The following is a 20,518-nucleotide window of genomic DNA, read 5'->3' as shown; positions in this document are numbered from 1 at the left end:
CCTGGTGTGGGAACAGTTTGTTTTTTATAATGAACTTGGACAGTTTAAGGAATTGTTTGAAGGCCAGAAGAGGGATACTGTGAAAAAAAAAAATTGGGATTTGGTCCCCATCAAGTTCAGTTCTAACTGTTTGATGATACTCCACATGGATTCTAATATGGGGTAGTAACAACTAGGGGCCTGTAGTGAGTGGAGAATTTTCTTCTGTATTGATACGATTTATTTCTGTGATGGAGGACACGACTACAATACAGAACATCTTCCAGAGTTCAATTTAGCAGTCTAGTTAAGACAGACAATTTGAACTGACAGGGGCACTCCAGTTAATGCCGGTAGTCCTGCTTCCATGAGGAGTAAGAGAAGTCAAAAGAAGAGTGTGCGCCCTTCAACTTCCTTTGGACAGCACCAAAAATTGAGTTAAGATATTAGACTTTAGCTATGCAATTAATGTAGGTGAAGTTGCATATCTTAATTCAACCTTCTCCTGTAGTGTAGACATACTGGGAGTGTCCTTGTTCGGTGAAGGCAGTTTTAAGTGTGATAATTTGTGTCTAGGACTTTTCTTCAGAGCACGTTTTGTGATATTTGGAGCATATTCTATCACCTGTGGGCAAACACTTTTCACAAAGCCATCACTCTCTATCTGACTCACCTGTCTGTTCATAAAGAAAACTTGCACAGCATCTTCAAAAGAAATGCATGGGAACTTAAATTCATAAGTCTGCTAGACACTAAAACTCATGGTCTAAACAGAGGCACTGATTTTACAGCTCATTAAAACAATTTGTAACCTATTAACCCTCCTTTATTCTATTATTCCAAAGGTATTAATTGCCCATTTAATTTAAAGAGATTTCTTGCAACATGTCTTAAATGCCTTATGCTCAACAATTTGTTCTACTTTGTCTTTGTAGAGCCCTGAGGATATTAATCAGTCTCTGCAGAGCTGCCGGGCTTTCCTGCAAACCACAGTGGCAAAATGACAGAACATGGGGTTGCCCTTCCCAGGAGCCAGAATCCCATGCATGAGCTCTTCTGACCAAGTTGTAGTATCCCCCAGCCCCACCTACAGTAGTGGGCACCAGATTCACCAGCACACCCCTGGACAGGAGGGCTACGTCTACACTGGCATGAATTTCCGAAAATGCTTTTAACGGAAAAGTTTTCCGTTAAAAGCATTTTCGGAAAAGCGCGTCTAGATTGGCAAGATGCTTTTCCGCAAAAGCACTTTTTGAGGAAAAGCGTCCGTGGCCAATCTAGACGCGGTTTTCCGCAAAAAAGCCCCAATCACCTTTTTCACCATCGGGGCTTTTTTTCAGAAAACAGTACTATGCTGTCTACACTGGCCCTTTTGCGCAAAAGTCTTTTGGAAAAAGACTTTTGCCCAAATGGGAGCAGCATAGTTTTTCCGGAAAAGCACTGATGATTTTACATGAGATCGTGTAGCCAGACAGCCCCCCCCCCCCCCATCTCATCCATCTTATTTTGCCTCTCTGAGGTTCCTGAAGCATACAGGACAGAGAAGGAGCAATAAAATCAGCATAGTCTATGCTGGCTCATCTGATCCTGAGAAACTGAAAACATAGCTATGAGGAGAGAACGTTTAAGGCAATAAGCTGGCCTCAAGGCTGCGAGAAGTACCCGGCTGGCACCCATGTTGATATGAACACACAGTCCCTGGAAGAGGAATTTCCCACTGAGAAAATAATGCCCAGTACTTCCAATTTAGTTATCTCTCTTACAAGTGTAAATTAAGTTCACAACTCCCTTGTAAGAACTGGTCTCACAAAAGACAGACCAGCACCATTTGGCATCACAGATAAGAAAGAGAAATACATGACCCAATGGGTATAAAGGTGGGTACAGCAGCACACTCACTTTTGAGTGTCATTCTACCCTCTACCTGCTGGTCGGGTTAGGTGTTTGACCTCCCGAGGTTCTATGAGGACGCCCACCTCGTATTTTCATCTTTCCTAGGAATTGAGGGACCGGCCCTGGCCTGACACGCTTGAGTCGAGAGGCACAGAAGGGGGTAAAAATTGTACCTGCATGTGGTCCTCTGTCTTAAGTGTACACAGACTTAGAGCTCTTTAAAGATTAAGCTGTTACTTGGTACTATTATTTCTGTTTTCCTATCTTTATCTTCTTTGTAACCATTTTTAAGATCTATATTTTGCTAGCAGTTAAGAAATAGAACAATAGCCATTGCAACCATATTATTTATAAGCTTCCTCAATAAACCTGTAACTGTTCAAGCTTTAACCTGACTCCTTCAGTTGCTGTAACAGAACCAGGCACAATTTAAAAGAACTTCAGCCGGTCTTAAGGGACAGATATAGGGAGAGCTTGGGCGTATGGATTTGTGTCACTCCCAGGTGGCAGATCCATAGGGGCACTTCTCAGCCTCCCCCAGGCTGCCCGCTGCGAAGGAATCACAGATTCTAGCAGCTAAAATCTGAAGTGGAATAAGCTCTCCCTGCAAACTTATTGGGGTGCTCGTCAACCTCCTCCAGGTTGCCAACTTCAAGGGACCCCGGTCTCAGCAGTTGAAGTCTCGGGTGTCACTTAGCACACATACACACCACTCACTGCCATAACCGTCAGCTGACAGATCGTCAGTGCTTTTCCAAAAATTCAAGCGGCCAGTGTAGACAGCTGGCAAGTTTTTCGGGAAAAGCAGATGATTTTTCCGGAAAAACTTGCCAGTCTAGACACAGCCAAGATGTAGAAGCTGGATGGAAGAATGAAGGCAATACAGCTGTGCTGGAGAAGCTGCCAGTGTGGAGCACTGGCTCCTGGGAGTAGCAGCCCACATTCTGCTCCTTTCACCACTGCTGTTCCTAGGAGAGCCCTTCAGTCCAACGGAGACTGATTTATATCCATGGATATTTGCATCTGCAGATATCAATTTGTCACATCTCTATGTATTTGGTTGTGACACTCTGGTTACCTTTACGAGACTTCAGGAAGAGCACTGAGGAGCTCTAAAGTTTGTCTCCTTCACCAACAGAAATTGTTCCAGTAAAGTATCACCTCATCAAGTTTAATCTACAGTATTTAGTTTATCCACGGGCAGTTTAAGAGGTGAAATGATCAACAGTGTGCCCTTGTAGCCAAGAAGCCTAATGGCATATTAGGTTGCATTAAGAGGAGCATTGCCAGTTGATCCAGAGATGTGATTATTCCTCCTTACTCGGCTCTGGTAAAGCCATATCTGGAGTATTGTGTCCAGTTCTGGGCCCCCAATTATAGGAAGGATGTGGACACATTGGAGAGGGTCCAGTCGAAGGCAACCAAAATGATTAGGGGGCTGGAGCATATGACCTACGAGGAGAGGCTTAGGGAGTTGGGTCTATTTAGTCTGCAGAAGAGAAGAGTGAGGGGGGATTTGATAGCAGCCTTCAACTTCCTGAAGGGAGGTTCCAAAGAGGATGGAGAAAGGCTGTTCACAGTAGTGATGGAGGCAGAACAAGGAGCAATGGTCTCAAGCTGCAGTGGGAGGGGTCCAGGTTGGATATTAGGAAAAACTATTTCACTAGGAGGGTGGTGAAGCACTGGAATGGGTTACCTAGGGAAGTAGTGGAGTCTCCATCCCTAGAGGTGTTTAAGTCTCGGCTTGACAAAGCCCTGGCTAGGTTGATTTAATTGGGATTGGTCCTGCCTTGGGCAGCGGGCTGGACTTGATGGCCTTCTAAGGTCTCTTCCAGCTCTATGGCTCTATGATTCTAGATAGTCTAAGAACAGCACAACCGGCTCCTCTAATCATGCCTAGATCACTTAGACTATGTCTACACTGCAACACTATTCCAGGATACCGGAGTATCCCAAAATAGCAATCCTGTGTCTTAACAGCAAGCACATTATTTCAGGCTCACTATTCCGATGTCCCTGTAACCCTCATTCCACAAGGAGTAAGGGATGTTTTGGAATAGTGGATTATTTTGAAATGTGTGTAGACAATGCCAAATTACAAAATAAGCTATTTCAAAATAAGATCGAAATAAGATACGCAATTTGCGTTGCTCAAATTATGTATCTTATTTTGAACTACAGTGCAGTGCAGATGTAGCCTTAGTACCCACAGTAGCAGCTGGAAGACAACCATGCCATACTACTTGGGAGCTAGGAGACAACATTCTGCCTGTAGAGATAGCCATGCTCCTCAGTGACAAACTCAGCATGGGGGATGGAGCAGAGGATCTGGGACTTTCCTTTTTCATTTCTTAGACTTCTCTCTCTCTCTCTCTCTCTCTCTCTGTCTCTCTCTCTCTCCCCCTCTCCTTCTCACTCTCTCTCTCTCTCTCTCTTTCTATCTCTGCGGAACATCAGACACAGCAAATGCCTCTACAAAAGAAAATAGAGCTATGGGGAAGAACCCTTATAAGACAACAAAAGCCCTGAGATCTGACTGGGAATTAAAAGAAATATTGAGACAAATTCTTATTCAGAAATTTGAATTAATTTAACCGAGTTTTTTAATTTATGTTCAAAGAACATATATAAAATGGAAAGATGATACTGTGTTAGGCATTTTGGAAATTTTCATATTGTGTATTTTTAGAAAATACAAAAGTATCAAGCTATTTCATTAATGCTTTGCCTTATGCCAAGTTGAAGATGTGTGCCACGTGAGAGTCCACTTAACCCAATGAAAAATGTGTTAATTATTTTGGCCACATACCTGTTACTGTTTTAATCAGAACCAAACTGGGTCCATTAATCTGTTGGCATTTAATTTGCTAGACTGAGTAATGTGAAAAATAACCCAGTAATGTGTGACCGTAGCCCAAAGTTTAAATAATACATTCTCAGCTTCTAAGAGGATCTGAATGGAAACAAAAGGATTTATTTGGTAATATGCTTATAAGTAGCCTTTGAACTGAACTAAAGCTTTTGTTTATTCTTCTATCACTAAGTTATAGAAGATCATTTGTCTGGTATCAGGGCCTCATTCTTCCATTCAGTCTTACACAGAAAGGAGTGAATATTTTGGACAGATGAGTTAATTAAGGATTCTTCAATAGGGCACATTTTCTGTGTTTGATTATGCAGATCACAGATTCAGCACTAGTGTTTGATAGTTTTGACCCAATTTATAACTGTATCATGTGCTTTATTTTAAGAAGTGATTGAAATAAGCCTCTTTACTCCATTTATAATGAATTAAACTTGCTGACATCAGCTCAAAGGCAAAAGCTGTATTGGTGATGCTAGCTTATTGTTTGTTTCAAGAACATACCTCCTTAAATAAAAGGAATATTGAATAAAAGCCAGCCTTCAACTGATAGGAGGACAGATTGAGCCAGCTCAACTAAGGGTGTGTCTAGACTACAGAGTTTTGTCGACAAAAGTGGACTTTTGTCGACAAAACTATACCTGCATCTACACTACCGCTGAGTTCTGTCCACATAACGTCGACAGAAATCAGCAGTTTTGTCGATGCTGGTAAACCTCATTTTACGAGGCATAATGCCTTCTGTCGACAGAGTTCTTTCGACAGAAGGTGTTATTGCATGTAAACTGTCCTTGCGTCTACACTGCCATGTTGACAAAGCAGCTTGCTTTGTCGACAGAACTGAATGTAGTGTAGACGCTCTTTGTCGACAGAAGCTTTGTCGACAGTATCTGTTGACAAAACTTCTGTCGACAAAACTCTGTAAAATAGACGTACCCTAAATTAGTTTTCTACATATGAGCGGAAGATGATGGGAAAGGAAAGCTCCCTTCAGCTAAATGTTTCACTTTATGCTCTGGATAGGCTTTAAAATGTACCTCATCTTGTAGTCTTGGGATAACATTATTCTACCTAATTTAAACACAGTGGGCCTAGAATAAATATTATTCTAGCTAATTTAAACTCAGTAGTGTGATTCTCCTTGATATTAATTCTTGGGTATTTGTAGTTTACCCTGGGGTAAACAAAGAATAATGCAATAGTGAATCATGTTCTGTGGTTTTATTATTGGAAAAAAACTATAAACTTTTTTCTTAGATGCATTGATTCCAACACCAAAAAAGACCACTGTTATCATCTAGTGTGAGTGCCTTTGTAAGGCAGACTGTAGAACTTTCCCAAAATAATTCCTGGATCATGGTTTTGGAAAAACATCCAGAGCGGAGTGAAAAATTATTGGTTATGGAAAATCCACCACCACCCTTGGTAAATTGTTCTGCTGGTTAATTACTCTCTCAGCTTCAAATGCCAGCTATTGGATTGTGTTATACCTGTGTCTGCTAGATAACATAGTCTGACAACTTAATTTTATCATCCTTTGAAATATTTTTCACTGTACTGTATTGTATGTATTGATTTTATTTTGTATGATCATTTCTTTAAACTTAAGGGCTACGTCTAGACTGGCATGATTTTCTGGAAATGCTTTTAATGGAAAAGTTTTCTGTTAAAAGCATTTTCGGAAAAGAGCGTCTAGATTGGCATGGACGCTTTTCCGCAAAAGCACTTTTTGCGGAAAAGCATCCGTGGCCAATCTAGACGCGCTTTTGCAAAAAAAAGCCCCAATCGCCATTTTCACAAAACAAATCCTCACATGATCCTTCCCCTATCATCCACCTCCAGAGAAACAGAAGATAGGGACACCATTCTTACCCACACTGACTAATATCCATTGATGGACCTAACCTCCATGAATCTATCTAGCTCTTTCTTAAACCCTGGTAAAGTCCTAGCCTTTACCACATTCTCTGGCAAGACGTTCCACAGGTTGTGCACCGAATGAAGAAAAACTTCCTTTTGTTTGTTTTAAATCTGCTGCGTGTTAATTTCATTAGGTGACCCCTAGTTCTTACATTGTGGGGAATAAGTAAATAACTTTTTCTTATTCACTTCTTCCACACCAATCATGATTTTACAGACCTCTCTCATATCCCCGGGTATGTCTACACTACCACCCTAGTTCGAACTAGGGTGGTTAATGTAGGCAACTGGAGTTGCAAATGAAGCCAGGGATTTGAATTTCCCGGGCTTCATTTGCATATTGCCGGGCGCCGCCATTTTTAAATGTCTGCTAGTTCGGACTCCGTGCCCGCGGCTACACGCGGCATGAACTAGGTAGTTTGGATTAGGCTTCCTATTCCGAACTACCGGTACTCCTCCTCGTAGTTCGTGCCGCGTGTAGCCGCGGGCACGGAGTCCGAACTAGCGGACATTTAAAAATGGCGGCGCCTGGCAATTTGCAAATGAAGCCCAGGAAATTCAAATCCCTGGCTTCATTTGCAACTCCGCTTGCCTACATTAACCACCGTAGTTCGAACTAGAGTGGCTAGTGTAGACATACCCCCCTTCCTTAGTCTCCTCTTTTCTAAGCTGAAAAGTCCAAGTCTTTTTAATCTCTCTTAATATGGTACCCATTTCAAACTCCTAATCATTTTTGTTGCCCTTTTCTGAACCTTTTCCAATGCCAGTATAACTCTTTTAAGATGAAGTGATCACATCTTTACACAGTATTCAAGATGTGGGCGCACCATGGTTTTATATAGAGACAATAAGATATTTTCTGTCTTATTCCCTATCCCTTTTTTAACGAGTCCTATAATTCTATTTGCTTTTTTGACTCCCACTGCACACTGAGTGGATGTTTTCAGAGAACTATCCACAATGACTCCAAGATCTCTCTGGGTATGTCTACACTACAGCGCTAATTTGAACTAAGCTAATTCGAACTAACGCATCCAGACTAAAAAACTAGTTCGAATTAGCGTTTGGCTAATTCGAACTAGCATGTCCACGCAGAGTGGACCCTGAACCGGGGTTAAGGATGGCCGGAAGTAGTGCCGGCAGGGCATCAGAGTAGGACTTAGAGCGTGGAGCTGCTGTCTCAGGCTAGCCGAGGGCTGTGCTTAAAGGGACCCGACCCCCACCCCAGACAGACAGTTCTCAGGGGTGCCCCGCTTGCAAAGCAGTCCTGGCTTGGAGTGCCCGGAGTGCCCACACTGGGCGCATCACAGCACTCGGCCATCAGACTGGCTGCACTTGCTGCAGGCTGCCATCTGGGGAGAGGGAGTAATTGGGGGGCTGCAGGAGAGCTTCCACCCCCAGAAGCCCGCAGAGCCAGCCCAGTCCTCCCCATTGGGGGCTCGTACCCCATTCCTCCCTCACCTCCTTCCACTTACCCCTCCCTAGCCCCCCTTCCTGATGTACAAAATAAAGGACAATTGTGTTCAAAAATAGAATCTCTCTTTATTGAACAAAACTGGGGGAGACTGGGAAAAGGAGGTGGGAGAGGAGAAGAGAGAGGGTGGGAGAGGGGAGGACAACTAAAATGATTAGGGGTTTGGAACAGGTCCCATATGAAGAGAGGCTAACGAGACTGGGACTTTTCAGCTTAGAAAAGAGGAGACGGAGGGGGGATATGATAGAGGTCTATAAAAGCATGAGTGGGGTGGAGAGGGTGCATAGAGAAAAGTTCTTCATTAGTTCCCATAATAGAAGGACTAGAGGACACCAAAGGAAAGGAATGGGTAGCAGGCTTCAAACTAGTAACAGAAAGGTCTTCTTCACAAAGCAAATAGTCAACCTGTGGAACTCCTTGCTGCAGGAGGCTGTGAAGGCTAGAACTAGAACAGAGTTTAAAGAGAAGTGAGATAAAGTGATGGAGGTTGGGTCCATGGAGTGGTATTAGCCACGGGGTAGGAGTGGTGTCCCTGCCCGAAGTTTGTGGAAGGCTGGAGAGGGATGGCACGAGACAAATGGCTTGGTCACTGTCTTTGGTCCATCCCCTCCAGGGTTCCTAGGGTTGGCCGCTGTCAGCAGACAGGCTACTGGGCTAGATGGACCTTTGGTCTGACCCAGTACGGCCATTCTAAGCTCAGGGCTCAGGGTCGGGGGTCTCAGTGGACCACCTTGATTTTCATGCCATCCTGCTCTTGGCTGGCCAGGCTGGTAGCTCTCCTGCCCTAGATGGCCACTTTCCTGTGCCTAGTGCAGAGGTCGTGGACGAGGTCCACGATGTCTGCACTGGACCAGGCGGGTGCCCGCTTCTTGCAGTCCTGGGCATGCTACCGGGAGCCGCCAGCCTGGTCCCGGGAAGAGGGGGAGTGCTGGGGGGCATCGGGCGGCTGGCTTGAGCTGTGCCAGGTGCAGGGTCTGCTGGCTGGGTGCTGGCAGGCTTGCACCTGGCACGGGCACCGTAGCCAGCCCGTGCCCCTTTAATGGGGCCGGGGCCGGGAGGGGGGCAATAGAGTTTCCCTGGTGTTGGCCAGAGTGGCCACCAGGGAAAGCTGGGGAGGGCTAGCCTCCCACTAGTTCGAATTAAGGGACTACACTCCCCTTAATTCAAACTAGTAAGTTCGAACTAGGCTTAGTCCTCGTACAATGAGGTTTACCTAGTTCGAACTAAGCGCTCCGCTAGTTCGAATTAAGTTCGAACTAGCGGAGCGCTAGTGTAGCGCCTATCAAAGTTAATTCGAACTAACGTCCGTTAGTTCGAATTAACTTTGTAGTGTAGACATACCCTCTCTTGAGTAGTTGTAGCCAAATTAGTCCCCATTATATTCTATGTATACTTGGGATTATTTTTTCCAGTGTGCATTGTTTTACATGTATCAACATTCAATTTCATTTGCCATTTTGTTGCCCAATCACTTAGATTGGTGAGATCTTTCTGAAGCTCTTCACAGTCTGCTTTGGTCTTAACTATCTTGAGCAGTTTGGTATCATCTGAAAATTTTGCCACCTCTTTTCTACATAATACCCTTTTCTCTAGATCATTCATATATAAGTTGTATGGTGGCACAAGTATTTTTCACTTGGTCTAGGAAGCTTTGCGGAAATTATCAAGATATGAGCACGAAAGCTATCCCTGTTTTTGATAACAAATAGAATGATGTTTAAGCAACCGCTCTAGTTTCTTTTCCTTTAGTCCACCTGTTCAGTGTAAATCAAGTCATTACATACTGTGAGCTAAGTACACTGCCTCTGTGGCTTTTTCAGCATAAGAAAAAGTAATGGGGGTCAGGGAAACAAATGTTCTTCCTTGCAAGGTAATGCCATGTGTGCCTAGTGACAATAGCTGTATCAATAGAAATTGTTTTCTCTCCTATTCCTCTTCTTGGCTTCACCTATATGCTACTACTTCATCTGCATTACTTTGCATGATTCTCTGTTAGTGTTCATTGTTACACCCTTAGGTGGAACCTTTGAAATCTATGGGGAAGGTAGTTTTGAGTCTTGAGGGATGCTGCATGCTTGTATTGCTTCATTTGCCAAGATCTGTATAATTGTTGCTACTGAAGGGAAGTTTTAAATCAAAGATAATAAAATAAACTGCAACCTTGTGAACAGGATTTGTGCTTATCCACTAGACTAATTTGCAGTTAGTGCATACTGTATGGCAATATAGTCTAGCAAACATTGTTACTTTTTGCAAGTTGTATCAAAAGTTGTATTCATTACACTTCATGATATCCCCAATGCTGCTCTCATTTATGGTCTTTCATCATTTGATCAATGAGAATATCACATTTTCCATTGCTACCTCTTCTTCCACTGCGATACCCTGCTATTTTCATAGTGGAAAAGATCTTTTCTACATAATACAAGATACCTAAGTTTAGAAGAAACCCATTCCAGTCAAGTGAAAGTGCAGAAATAAAAATAAAATTTTCTCTTGACACCAATCCTATTTTTTATTTGCAAAAAATCGCTCTTAAAATACAGAGAAAATGAAAATGTCTAGGTGACATTTAAAGAGAGAGTGAATGACTTGTGGGGAAGAAGAAAACTCTAGATCAATACTGGTAAGAAAACTCAAGTGAAATAACAACTTTCAACTCTGAAGAGTCACAAGGAAGGAACAGATGGGATACCAGAAGCCACCAGCTGAGTGCATTTAGTTGGTATAAAGTTCACTCTTGAATCTTCATAGTATTGCCTCAGACTCATTAACATGAAATGAGTGTTACCCCATCACTAGTCAACTACTGTAGCTAGCTACCTATGACTCCCTTACTTACACCTTCATCCAACTACTCCAACCACATACCCATCGCTACTTCAATTCTGCCCTTTTGTGTCTCCATTTTGGGCACTGAATTAGGCAGGGGTTCTGTGTAAAAATTTTACTTAAAAGAGCTTAAGTAATTGTTATACATTTTACATGTAATTTTTGTACACTTCCTCTGAGATAGTATGAAAAGCATATTTTATTGATCAAATAAACCTACCTGTCTATTCAGTCATTTATCCACTTCCAAACCAAACCTAAAAATGGGATTTTTGAGGATTTCTCTTCATTGCTAGTTTATTGGTTACACATTGATCATATGTGCAGTATGTAGAACTCAGAAGCCTTCTCACAGTTAGTTCTGAATCACTCACATTTGAGTGATAGGCAAGGGAAGATCCTGAATGACACCTCTAGGTTGGCTGGCTAGTTTGCATGGGTCCACTGTAAGTCTGGAGATTCTTGGCCAGAAGATTAGGAATTTTTTATTAGGCCTTGGGGGGAGGGGCGTGAGGCATCTCTGGATGACTGTTTTAAAGACCAGTATTAAATTAAATTCTAGTATTCTTTAGTGGAGACAAAATCGCAACAAAGTGGGACCTTTGAGAATGACAGAGAAGTGAACAACTGGGAATAGATGTGATGTGTAGGCCAAATACTGAAGTCCTTATTCAGTTTTTAGTAAACAATTATTCATTTCAATTTCTTCTGAAGCCAGCTTGAGTTTGCTTGAATAATGATTAAGAAAAAAACTGAGTGAAGACCTCCGAATACATTGAGTCAAAGCTTCCTGAAGTCAAAGGGAGTCTTTCTATTCATTTGATTGGGTTTTATAGATCAAGGCACTGGATTAACAAACCAAATTGCTTGCATAATCTATCTATACTGTATTTCATTAATCTTACAATCTCAATCATATATCACGTAACATTTAAATAACTATTTGCCAAGACAAATGAAGTAAACCAAACACTTATTTTCTAACCACAAATATTCTGAACAGCTTTAATACATTTCTAAAGATTCAACATGCCAATCCCTGAAAGAGTTAAGTAACTAGAATTTGAAATAATTGTGTCCTTTTTACATGTAATCCATTGACCTTCCAAGTTATTGTACAGTTACTCACATTTAACATTGTGCAAAGAACTTTTAATGATTATTCATTTTCCAAAAATTTCATTAAAGAATGTGAAGACAGTCAGCAGACAAATGTATAATATATCATGACTTACCTGAACTAAATTCCATCCTTTTAGGGATTCAGCAATGATAGACGTGACAGTTGCACATACTCCACCAAAAACCATCACATGATTAGGTCCATATTTTATTGCATCATAGAAGGCTTTGAGTCCTTTTGCATTGTCACACTGGAAAAAAAAGAATTATTTCTTAACTAGAAATCACAGACAGTATGGACCATCACAGATAGCAATACCAACATAGCAACAAACTACTGAATAGACAAAACACGGAGACATTGAATTGACTGGATTCAATTTCTTAGTGTCCAAACTTACAAAGTATGGAGCAAGCTGATCTTTGGACATTGGAACATAAGGACTCTCAATGACTCCAGCATCTTTGTTGGATGCACAAAGCTTACTATAGGAAGAGGCTTCTTGCACTATTTAATACCCATGTGCCTGCACTGCCAGAATTTTGACACCTAAAATGTTAGCCATTAACATCTGAGATGACAAATGAAGCAGCAGTGATAAAGTACTGATGTTTAAAAATGTTAATAGAATCATTTTTCTACTCATAGCTAGATTTTCTATAGTGTGCTAATTCTTGACATCACAGATTTCTCAAAGAATTTATTTTATACACTGGCATCTGTTGTGAAGGTTACAATGATGTCAAAGAATGCAAATAACTTCATTTTGTATTAAAAGTCATGTAAAACCTGGATATTTTATGCATGCATATGTATAAAATGTAATAAAACAATACTACTAAGTAACAGGGACACAATTTAATAAAGTATCATTTTAAAATCCTATGACTATAAACAGTTGGATTACTTCCTTGTTTTAAATTGCAAAGAACTCATCTATAATTTGAGAGTAAGCTCAAAAAATGAGATCTGAAGACCAATTCTAGTCAAAATTACAAGAGATGTGACTATGAGGCTTGTGCTGAAACAGCCTCGACTTCTCTATAACATCTCATATAGTAACAGCTTGATACTTCATGTTGTAGCAGAATGTTAATAGGATATATATGCCTGAAATCAAGAATTCTGTTTCCAGACATTCATAGAAGCAGATATAGATCAGATTTCTGACTCCAAGGGTATGTCTAGACTACAGTTGCTTTGTCGACATAACATTGTGGACGCAAAGGACAGTGTAGATGCAATAGTGCGTTCTATCGACAGAACTCTGTCGACAAAAGGCATTATTCCTCGTAGAATGAGGTTTACATACGTCGACAAAACTGCTGAGTTTTGTCGATGTTATGTCGACATAACTCAAAGGCAGTGTGGACGCAGGTATATTTTTGTCGACAAAAGTCCACTTCTGTCGACAAAACCCTGTGTCTAGACACACCACAAGATGGCTAATGGGTGGCTAATGGGGCCAGCAGATTCTTTTCTCTAACTCTCCCTCCCCCTTCCTCCCGAAAGTCCTCTTTAAATATAACCCTTAAGAACCATGGTTAAACTGCCTCTAATATTTCAATATAACAATTCATTTGTGCATATATAGTTCATATAACACTATCATCCTGTTTTAAATAGAGTATTAATTGTGTTGCATTTTGTTAGAAGAACACAGATTTCTACTAAGAAATTTGTGAGCATATATTAATCTTACAGATTTCATACTTTAAAAGGAAAATATGGTTCTATTTCCATTTGGAATAGAATTATTCTTCTTATTCATATAAAAGGGCACAATTTTGCAATTAATGTATTTTTATTGCATAATACATTACAAATAGACTCCCTCTCTCCCCCACTGTCACCTTTTTCCATAAAACTTGCTCAGATTGACACAGAATGATCGATTTGATGGGCTGCTGATAAACTCAAACACTGTAGAAATTAACTATGCAATTATTGGATTGAAGAATGTCCCCAAATTAAAGTAACAGTTCATTCTGAGAAGAACTTCAATGACTCTCTAAAACTTGGTCAAGTTCTAAAATACTGCTCTTGGCCTGAAAGATTTATACCTCTCCAGTAGAGGTTGCAGGACCAATTGTCCATGTCCCATTACACCAACGCTAAGTTATTTAATGCAACTGCTGATTTTTGTTGCTTTTTAGTGGTATTTGTCTTTCACAGAATGACAATGTTTATGGAAAGTGTGAACCAGAATGTAGAAGAAGGAAAATATCAATAGTAAAGCAACAGTTGGGAGTGGCCAATAAAATATAGAATATATAAAAGCAATGGAGGAATATAAAATCTTGTTTCACAAATTTAAAATTAGTGGGCATATTTACAAATAAAAAGCAAGACACATGCTGAAATTCACCACTCAGGCACCTCACATTGTCTTATATCTTATTTCTCATCCTTTAGCTAAAATTTCACTATTCATACAGGGACAACTTTACTTGAGCAGTTATCAAAAAAACTAGAAAATGCTACTTTCATCCAACCCTCTCCCAGAACCCTGGCAAATCAATGGCATTTTCAGAATTTCTATAGGTTTTCCAAATATGGGCTTGTAGGGGTCAATTGCAGAAGAACTCTGTGTGAAGTATAGCGGTGGTGAGGCCTGCATTCTCCCTCCTTTCCCATTCCGCCTGCCCCCCCCCCATCCCTACTACTGATGAGCCAGAAGCAAGCCTCTAGGAACATACACCATTGTAGCAAGAACAAATTGTAGATAAGGGCGGGAACATAACAATCTTGTTTACCTAAATGTACTGATCATGTAAACAAAGTCAAAGGACAAGCAGTACAGCTGAGCCATACTGTAAAAAGCAATGAGTAACCCCCCAGAAATCTCCAAACTGCCACCAACAAGCTAGAGACACAGTATTTAAAGCTGCACCAGAGCACAGCAATTTGAACCTCGCCGATGGGCTTTGGGTACTGGCACCTCGGAAGCTGAGACACTCTCCCACTTCATCAGAAGCCGAAATAGGGTTTCCGGCTAGCCAAAGGGAAGTAAGAAATGCCACTTTTCCTATCATGTTAATATAACATAAGAACATAAGAACGGCCATACTGGGTCAGACCAAAGGTCCATCTAGCCCAGTAGCCTGTCTGCCGACAGTGGCCAGCACCAGGTGCCCCAGAGGGGGTGGACCGAAAACAATGATCAAGCAATTTGTCTCCTGCCATTCTTCTTCAGCCTCTGACAAACAGAGGCCAGAGGCACCATATCTAACCCCTGGCTAACAGCCTTTTATGGACCTAACCTCCATGAAATTATCTAGCTTCTCTTTAAACTCTGTTATAGTCCTATCCTTCACAGCCTCCTCTGGCAAGGAGTTCCACAGATTGACTACACGCTGTGTGAAGAAGAACTTTCTTTTATTAGTTTTAAATCTGCCACCCATTAACTTCATTTGGTGTCCTCTAGTTCTTCTATTATGGGAACTAATAAATAACTTTTCTTTGTTCGCCCTCTCCTCACCACTCATGATTTTATATATCTCTATCATATCCCCCCTCAGTCTCCTCTTTTCTAAACTGAAAAGTCCCAGTCACTTTAACCTCTCTTCATATGGGACCCCTTCCAATCCCCTAATCATTTTAGTTGCCCTTTTCTGAACCCTTTCCAAGGCCAAAATATCTTTTTTGAGGTGAGGAGACCACATCTGTTCACAGTATTCAAGATGTGGGCGTACCATAGTTTTATACAGGGGCAGTAAGATATTCTGTGTCTTATTTTCTATCCCTTTCTTAATAATTCCTAACATCCTATTTGCCTTTTTGACCGCTGCTGCACACTGTGTGGAAGTTTTCAGGGAACTATCCATGATAACTCCAAGATCTCTTTCCTGATTTGTCGTAGCCAAATTAGCCCACATTATACTGTATGTATAGTTGGGGTTATTTTTCCCAATGTACATTACTTTACACTTATCTACATTACTTTATACTTATCCACGTTGTTCTTTTAGTTAAGGAGCACGGCTGATAGCTGTCAGGAAATAAATTGCTTGTGTTTGACAGATACCTGTGTAGCCTTTTTTCGAAAAAACTTCCCCTGCGTCCAGACTCAAGCCGCGTTCTTTCGAAAGTAAATTGAAAGAATGCGGCTTTTCTTTCGACGGCGGTACACCTAATTCTATGAGGAAGAACGCCTTTTTCGAGGGAGATCCGTCGAAAGTAAGTGAGTGTGGACGGGGGGAGCCCTTTTTTTCGAAAGTATTGGCCTCCAGGAAGAAGCCCTGGTGGACAATCTGGGCCATGGGTTGCTTGTCTGTGGTTCCTGGCTGCAGCCATTCCTTAAAGGGACAGGCACCCTCACAGCCACTTGTTACAGAGAAGGAGCCAGAGCACACGGCTACTTTGCTGCAGCATGTCCCAGCCCCAAGACCGTCCTGGCCCTTCCACCGAGCCTTCTGGGGACCCAGCCAAGGGCTCCAAGCACCGGGCACCATCCTGGTCTGGCCCAGAGATCAAGAGCCTGCTGGAGCTCTGGGGAGAGGAGGAGGCCTTACAGGCCCTCAAAAGCCGGCGGCGAAATGCCGATATTTATGGCCGCACAGCAGAAGCCCTGGCCCAGAAGGGCCACTACCCCCGCACCCTGGACCAGGTGCGCTCCAAAGTAAAAGAGCTGCGCCAGGGGTACGTCAAAGCCAGGGAGGAGAGCTCCCGTTCTGGGGCAGCCTCCTACTACTGCCCCTACCACCCCGAGCTGGACCAGATCCTGGGTGGCAGTGGCGAAGCACGCACACCACGGCGGTTCGTACAGTCTGGATTGGCAGACCCCGTGGTGGACGCTCCCGAGCAGGACCCAGAGCAGTCTGGAGACGGGGACATGGTGCCAGAGGAGGAGGACAGTGAGGAGACGGCGACCCTCACCCTGGAGCCAGTCACCCAGACCTCAGAGGCCTCCCAGGCGTCATCTGGCGCAGGAGAGGAAGCAGCAGGTGAGTACAGTGAGGTTGTGTAACACCCGGGGGGGGGGAGGTAGGTGGGTGCACAGTGGGTGATGCACAAGGGAAACCTGTCATGCTCAGGCTGATGCCCCGGTCACACACACACAGTGTAACCTTCAGAATGTCTGATTCCCCTGTCTCAAGGGAGAGGGCATGCCCTTTTGGACAGCTGTTGCACACATGACTGATTGTGATAGAAATGTAGCCGTGTTACTCTGATCTGAGGAAGTGGGTCTGGCCCAGGAAAGCTCATCCCCTAATAAACCATCCTGTTAGTATTTTAAGTGCTACAGAGTCCAGTTTTTAGGACTGATTGTGTCTTCTTCTTTTCCTCCACAGCCGGACCAGCCGTGGAAGAGGGCCGCAGCACCCCAGCCCCACCTCCATCTCCATCTCGGGGACATGGGAGCCGCAGACACAGGCGTGTCTATGCGGACATCCTCAGGCAGCACGTGGAGGCCGTGCAGGACCTCAACTCCATCCTCAGAGAGAGGACGGAGGCAGAGGATCGCTGGCGTGACCGGCTCATGGACGAGCTGGTCCTGCAGCGCACGTCCCTGTGCGCCACTCTCAGGGAGGTCTGCGGCTTGCCTGCTCCTGTGCCTGGTCCTGCTCCTCCAGCACCCCATGACCCCGCCCCACCAAACCCCCCTTCCACAACAGCATCCCTTTCCCCCCTTGGACCTCCCTCTCCCCCAGCCCCCACAGTTCCCCAGCCCCTCTCTCCCCCTGGCCCTCCTCTCCCCCAGGCTTCCACGTCCCAAGAGCACCCCAGCCAGCCAACCGACAGGTGCACCACCCGATCCCGTAGCCGTGGAGCACCCCAAACACGAGGCCCAGGCAGGAGAGGGAAATCTGGCAAGCACCGTGCAACCTGATCCCCTTCCCCCCTCCAGGTTTCCAGTCCCCTTCCCCCCTCCAGGTTTCCAGTCCCCTTCCCCCCTCCAGATTTCAAGCACCCCAGTTAAAGCACAAACAAAGGGTTCAACAAAATGTTTGTTTATTGTAAATAGTTTTTTCAACAACAAAAATGAAAAAAAAATTTGTTATGTTTGCTACATGTATACTATTGATTGAGAATATGTACAAAAATTAAACAGAACATTTTATTTTGCAACACACCCTGGTGTTACTGATGTGTCCAAACAGGGTCAGGAGATGGGTTGTGGAGGGAAGCTTCTATTGGGCCAGGGCCCAGTCCCCAGGCAGAAGCCCCTCACTACAGTCAGTGGCCTCCACTGGAGAATTGCTCCCGGAGGGCCTCCCGTATGCCAACAGCAGACCGGTGAGCCTGGCGGATGGCAGCTGTCCGGGGCTGGGCAAAGTGCCTCTCCTGGCCATCAGCAGCTCTACCCCACCCTGGTAGGAAGGCATCCCCTTTCCTCTCCACGAGGTTATGGAGAACGCAACACGCGGCCACCACCTCAGGGATGTTGCTCTCCCCCATGTCGAGGCGTGTGAGCAAGCACCGGAATCTGCCTTTTAAACGTCCGAATGCACATTCCACCTGGTTGCGAGCCCGGTTAAGGTGAGCATTAAACTGCTCCTTGCTCGCATCCAGGTGGCCGGTGTAGGGCTTCATCAGCCACGGCATCAGGGGATAGGCGGCATCAGCCACTATGCACACCGGCATGTGCACATCCCCAACCACAAACTCGCGATGCGGGAAAAATGTTCCTGCCTGAAGCCTCCAGTAGAGGTACGAGTTCCTGAAGATGCGGGCATCGTGTGCCCGCCCTGACCACCCAACACAAATGTCCGAAAACTGGCCACGATGGTCGACCAGGGCCTGGAGGACCATAGAAAAGTAGCCCTTTCTGTTTATGAATTGGGCTGCTCGATGGGGCGGTGCACGGATTGCAATGTGTGTCCCATCGAGCGCTCCTCCGCAATTCAGGAAGCCGAGGGCAGCAAAGCCGGCCATGACGCTGTCCAGATCTGGTAGACAGATGAGCCTGTTGAGCAGCTCTGAATTGATGGCCCTCACCACCTGCAGAACGAGACAGACAACAAAATGTTAGAAGGGGTGCCTTATCTCTTAGGAGGAGAACCCACCGCCCACCTTCCCTCTCAAACACCCCGGGAATCCCCTCCTCAGAACTCCCCCCACCAACAATTCAGGGTGAGTGGAGGAGCTCCCTCCCACTCCCACTCCACTTGGCCCTTCCTGACAGTCTCCCTTCCCCCCACCCCAAACTGTGACTGTCCCCAGACAATGACTTACCTCCATCAGGATGGATCCTACGGTAGACCTGCCCACTCCAAATTGGTGTCCCAAGGAGCGGTAGCTGTCGGGGGTTGCCAGCTTCCAGAGGGCAATGGCGATCCTCTTTTCCAGGGGGATGGCGGGCCGCAGGTGGGTGTCTTGCCGTTGCAGAGCAGGGGTGAGCCAGGTACACAGCTCCTGGAAAGTGGTCTTTCGCATCCTGAAGTTGCGTAGCCAGTCTTGGTCATCCCAGATCTCCATCACGAGCCGGTCCCACCAGGCAGAGCTGGTGTCAAACCTCCAAACACGCCTGTCCACGAAAAAGTTTGGAGGCAAGGGCAGTGCGGCTGCTTGACGGAGGAGCCCCTCGTACCTCTGGTCTGAGTACAGCTCGGGAAGTAGCCTCATGACTGTGTCATGCAGATGCAGCAACAGCTGCAGTATGGTGGTGTCGGGCCATCGCCTGCCCAGGGGCAGCTCTGGCTCCATGCCACAAAAATGGGTCTAAAGCAGAAAAACCTCCCGAGAAAAAAGCTGCTGGGGTGTCCGAGGAAGCTGAGCACTCCAAACCAGCACTGCAATGCCTTGCTTACTTCCTCGAGGGACAGCAAAGGCAGCTGCAGGAGCAGAGCAACAGGTGTTCAGGAGTGTCCCTTTCACCATGCGTCTCTGCAAAGGGCAGGCAGGCAGCACCCGAAAGGAAATGCTGCCCCCATGCCCTGGCAGAAGCAGTTCCGGGTGGCTTTCAATTTCGAAAGAGCGTCCAGCAGTCAGGACGCTCTTTTTCGAAAAAGCGGATCGATTTTTCGATCCGCGTATTGTAGTCTAGACGTGCTCTTTCGAAAGAGGCTCTTTCGAAAGATGCTTTCGAAAGAGCCTCTTCCGAAAGAAGCCTGCAGTCTAGACATAGCCAGGGAGAGAAGAGTACTCTCCCAGTTGACATTTCCTAGGTTATCTAATGCTTTCCAGGTCATAACCATCAATTTAAATTCCACCCTGAAACAAATATGCAGACAGTGCAGATCCCAGAGAACAAATGGTACATATACCCAGAGAGGTATCTAACTCAATAATTGAATTGCTGCTCTCTGCACCAATTCAGTTGCCCTAATTATAATAAATGGTTCCATATAGTGGCATTACAATAATCTAATCATAAGGTAACAACAGTTTGGATACTACAGGTGGGACCTCCCTGGTCCCAGACCTTTGGGACTTGATCAGTCCTGAACCATGGAGTTTGCCGAACCAGGGGAGGTCAAGGATTTCCTCC

The 20,518-nt window shown here is 44.4% G+C and overlaps 1 protein-coding gene across 1 annotated transcript in view; it reads right to left on the bottom strand.

Moving 5' to 3' along the window:
* Positions 1-20,518, bottom strand: part of GABBR2 (gamma-aminobutyric acid type B receptor subunit 2) — an 862,687-nt gene that overhangs the window by 661,890 nt on the left and 180,279 nt on the right. The window contains exon 2 of the mRNA XM_075921529.2: positions 12,197-12,334. Within this exon, the coding sequence (XP_075777644.2) occupies positions 12,197-12,334 (138 nt within the window). The remainder of the gene's footprint in view (positions 1-12,196; positions 12,335-20,518) is intronic.

The sequence above is a fragment of the Pelodiscus sinensis genome, chromosome 2, assembly GCF_052426305.1.
Source record: "Pelodiscus sinensis isolate ZL-2025 chromosome 2, ASM5242630v1, whole genome shotgun sequence".
NCBI lineage: Eukaryota > Metazoa > Chordata > Testudines > Trionychidae > Pelodiscus > Pelodiscus sinensis.
Note: the sequence above shows the minus strand (reverse complement) of the source record. Positions and strands in the feature narration are given on the sequence as shown.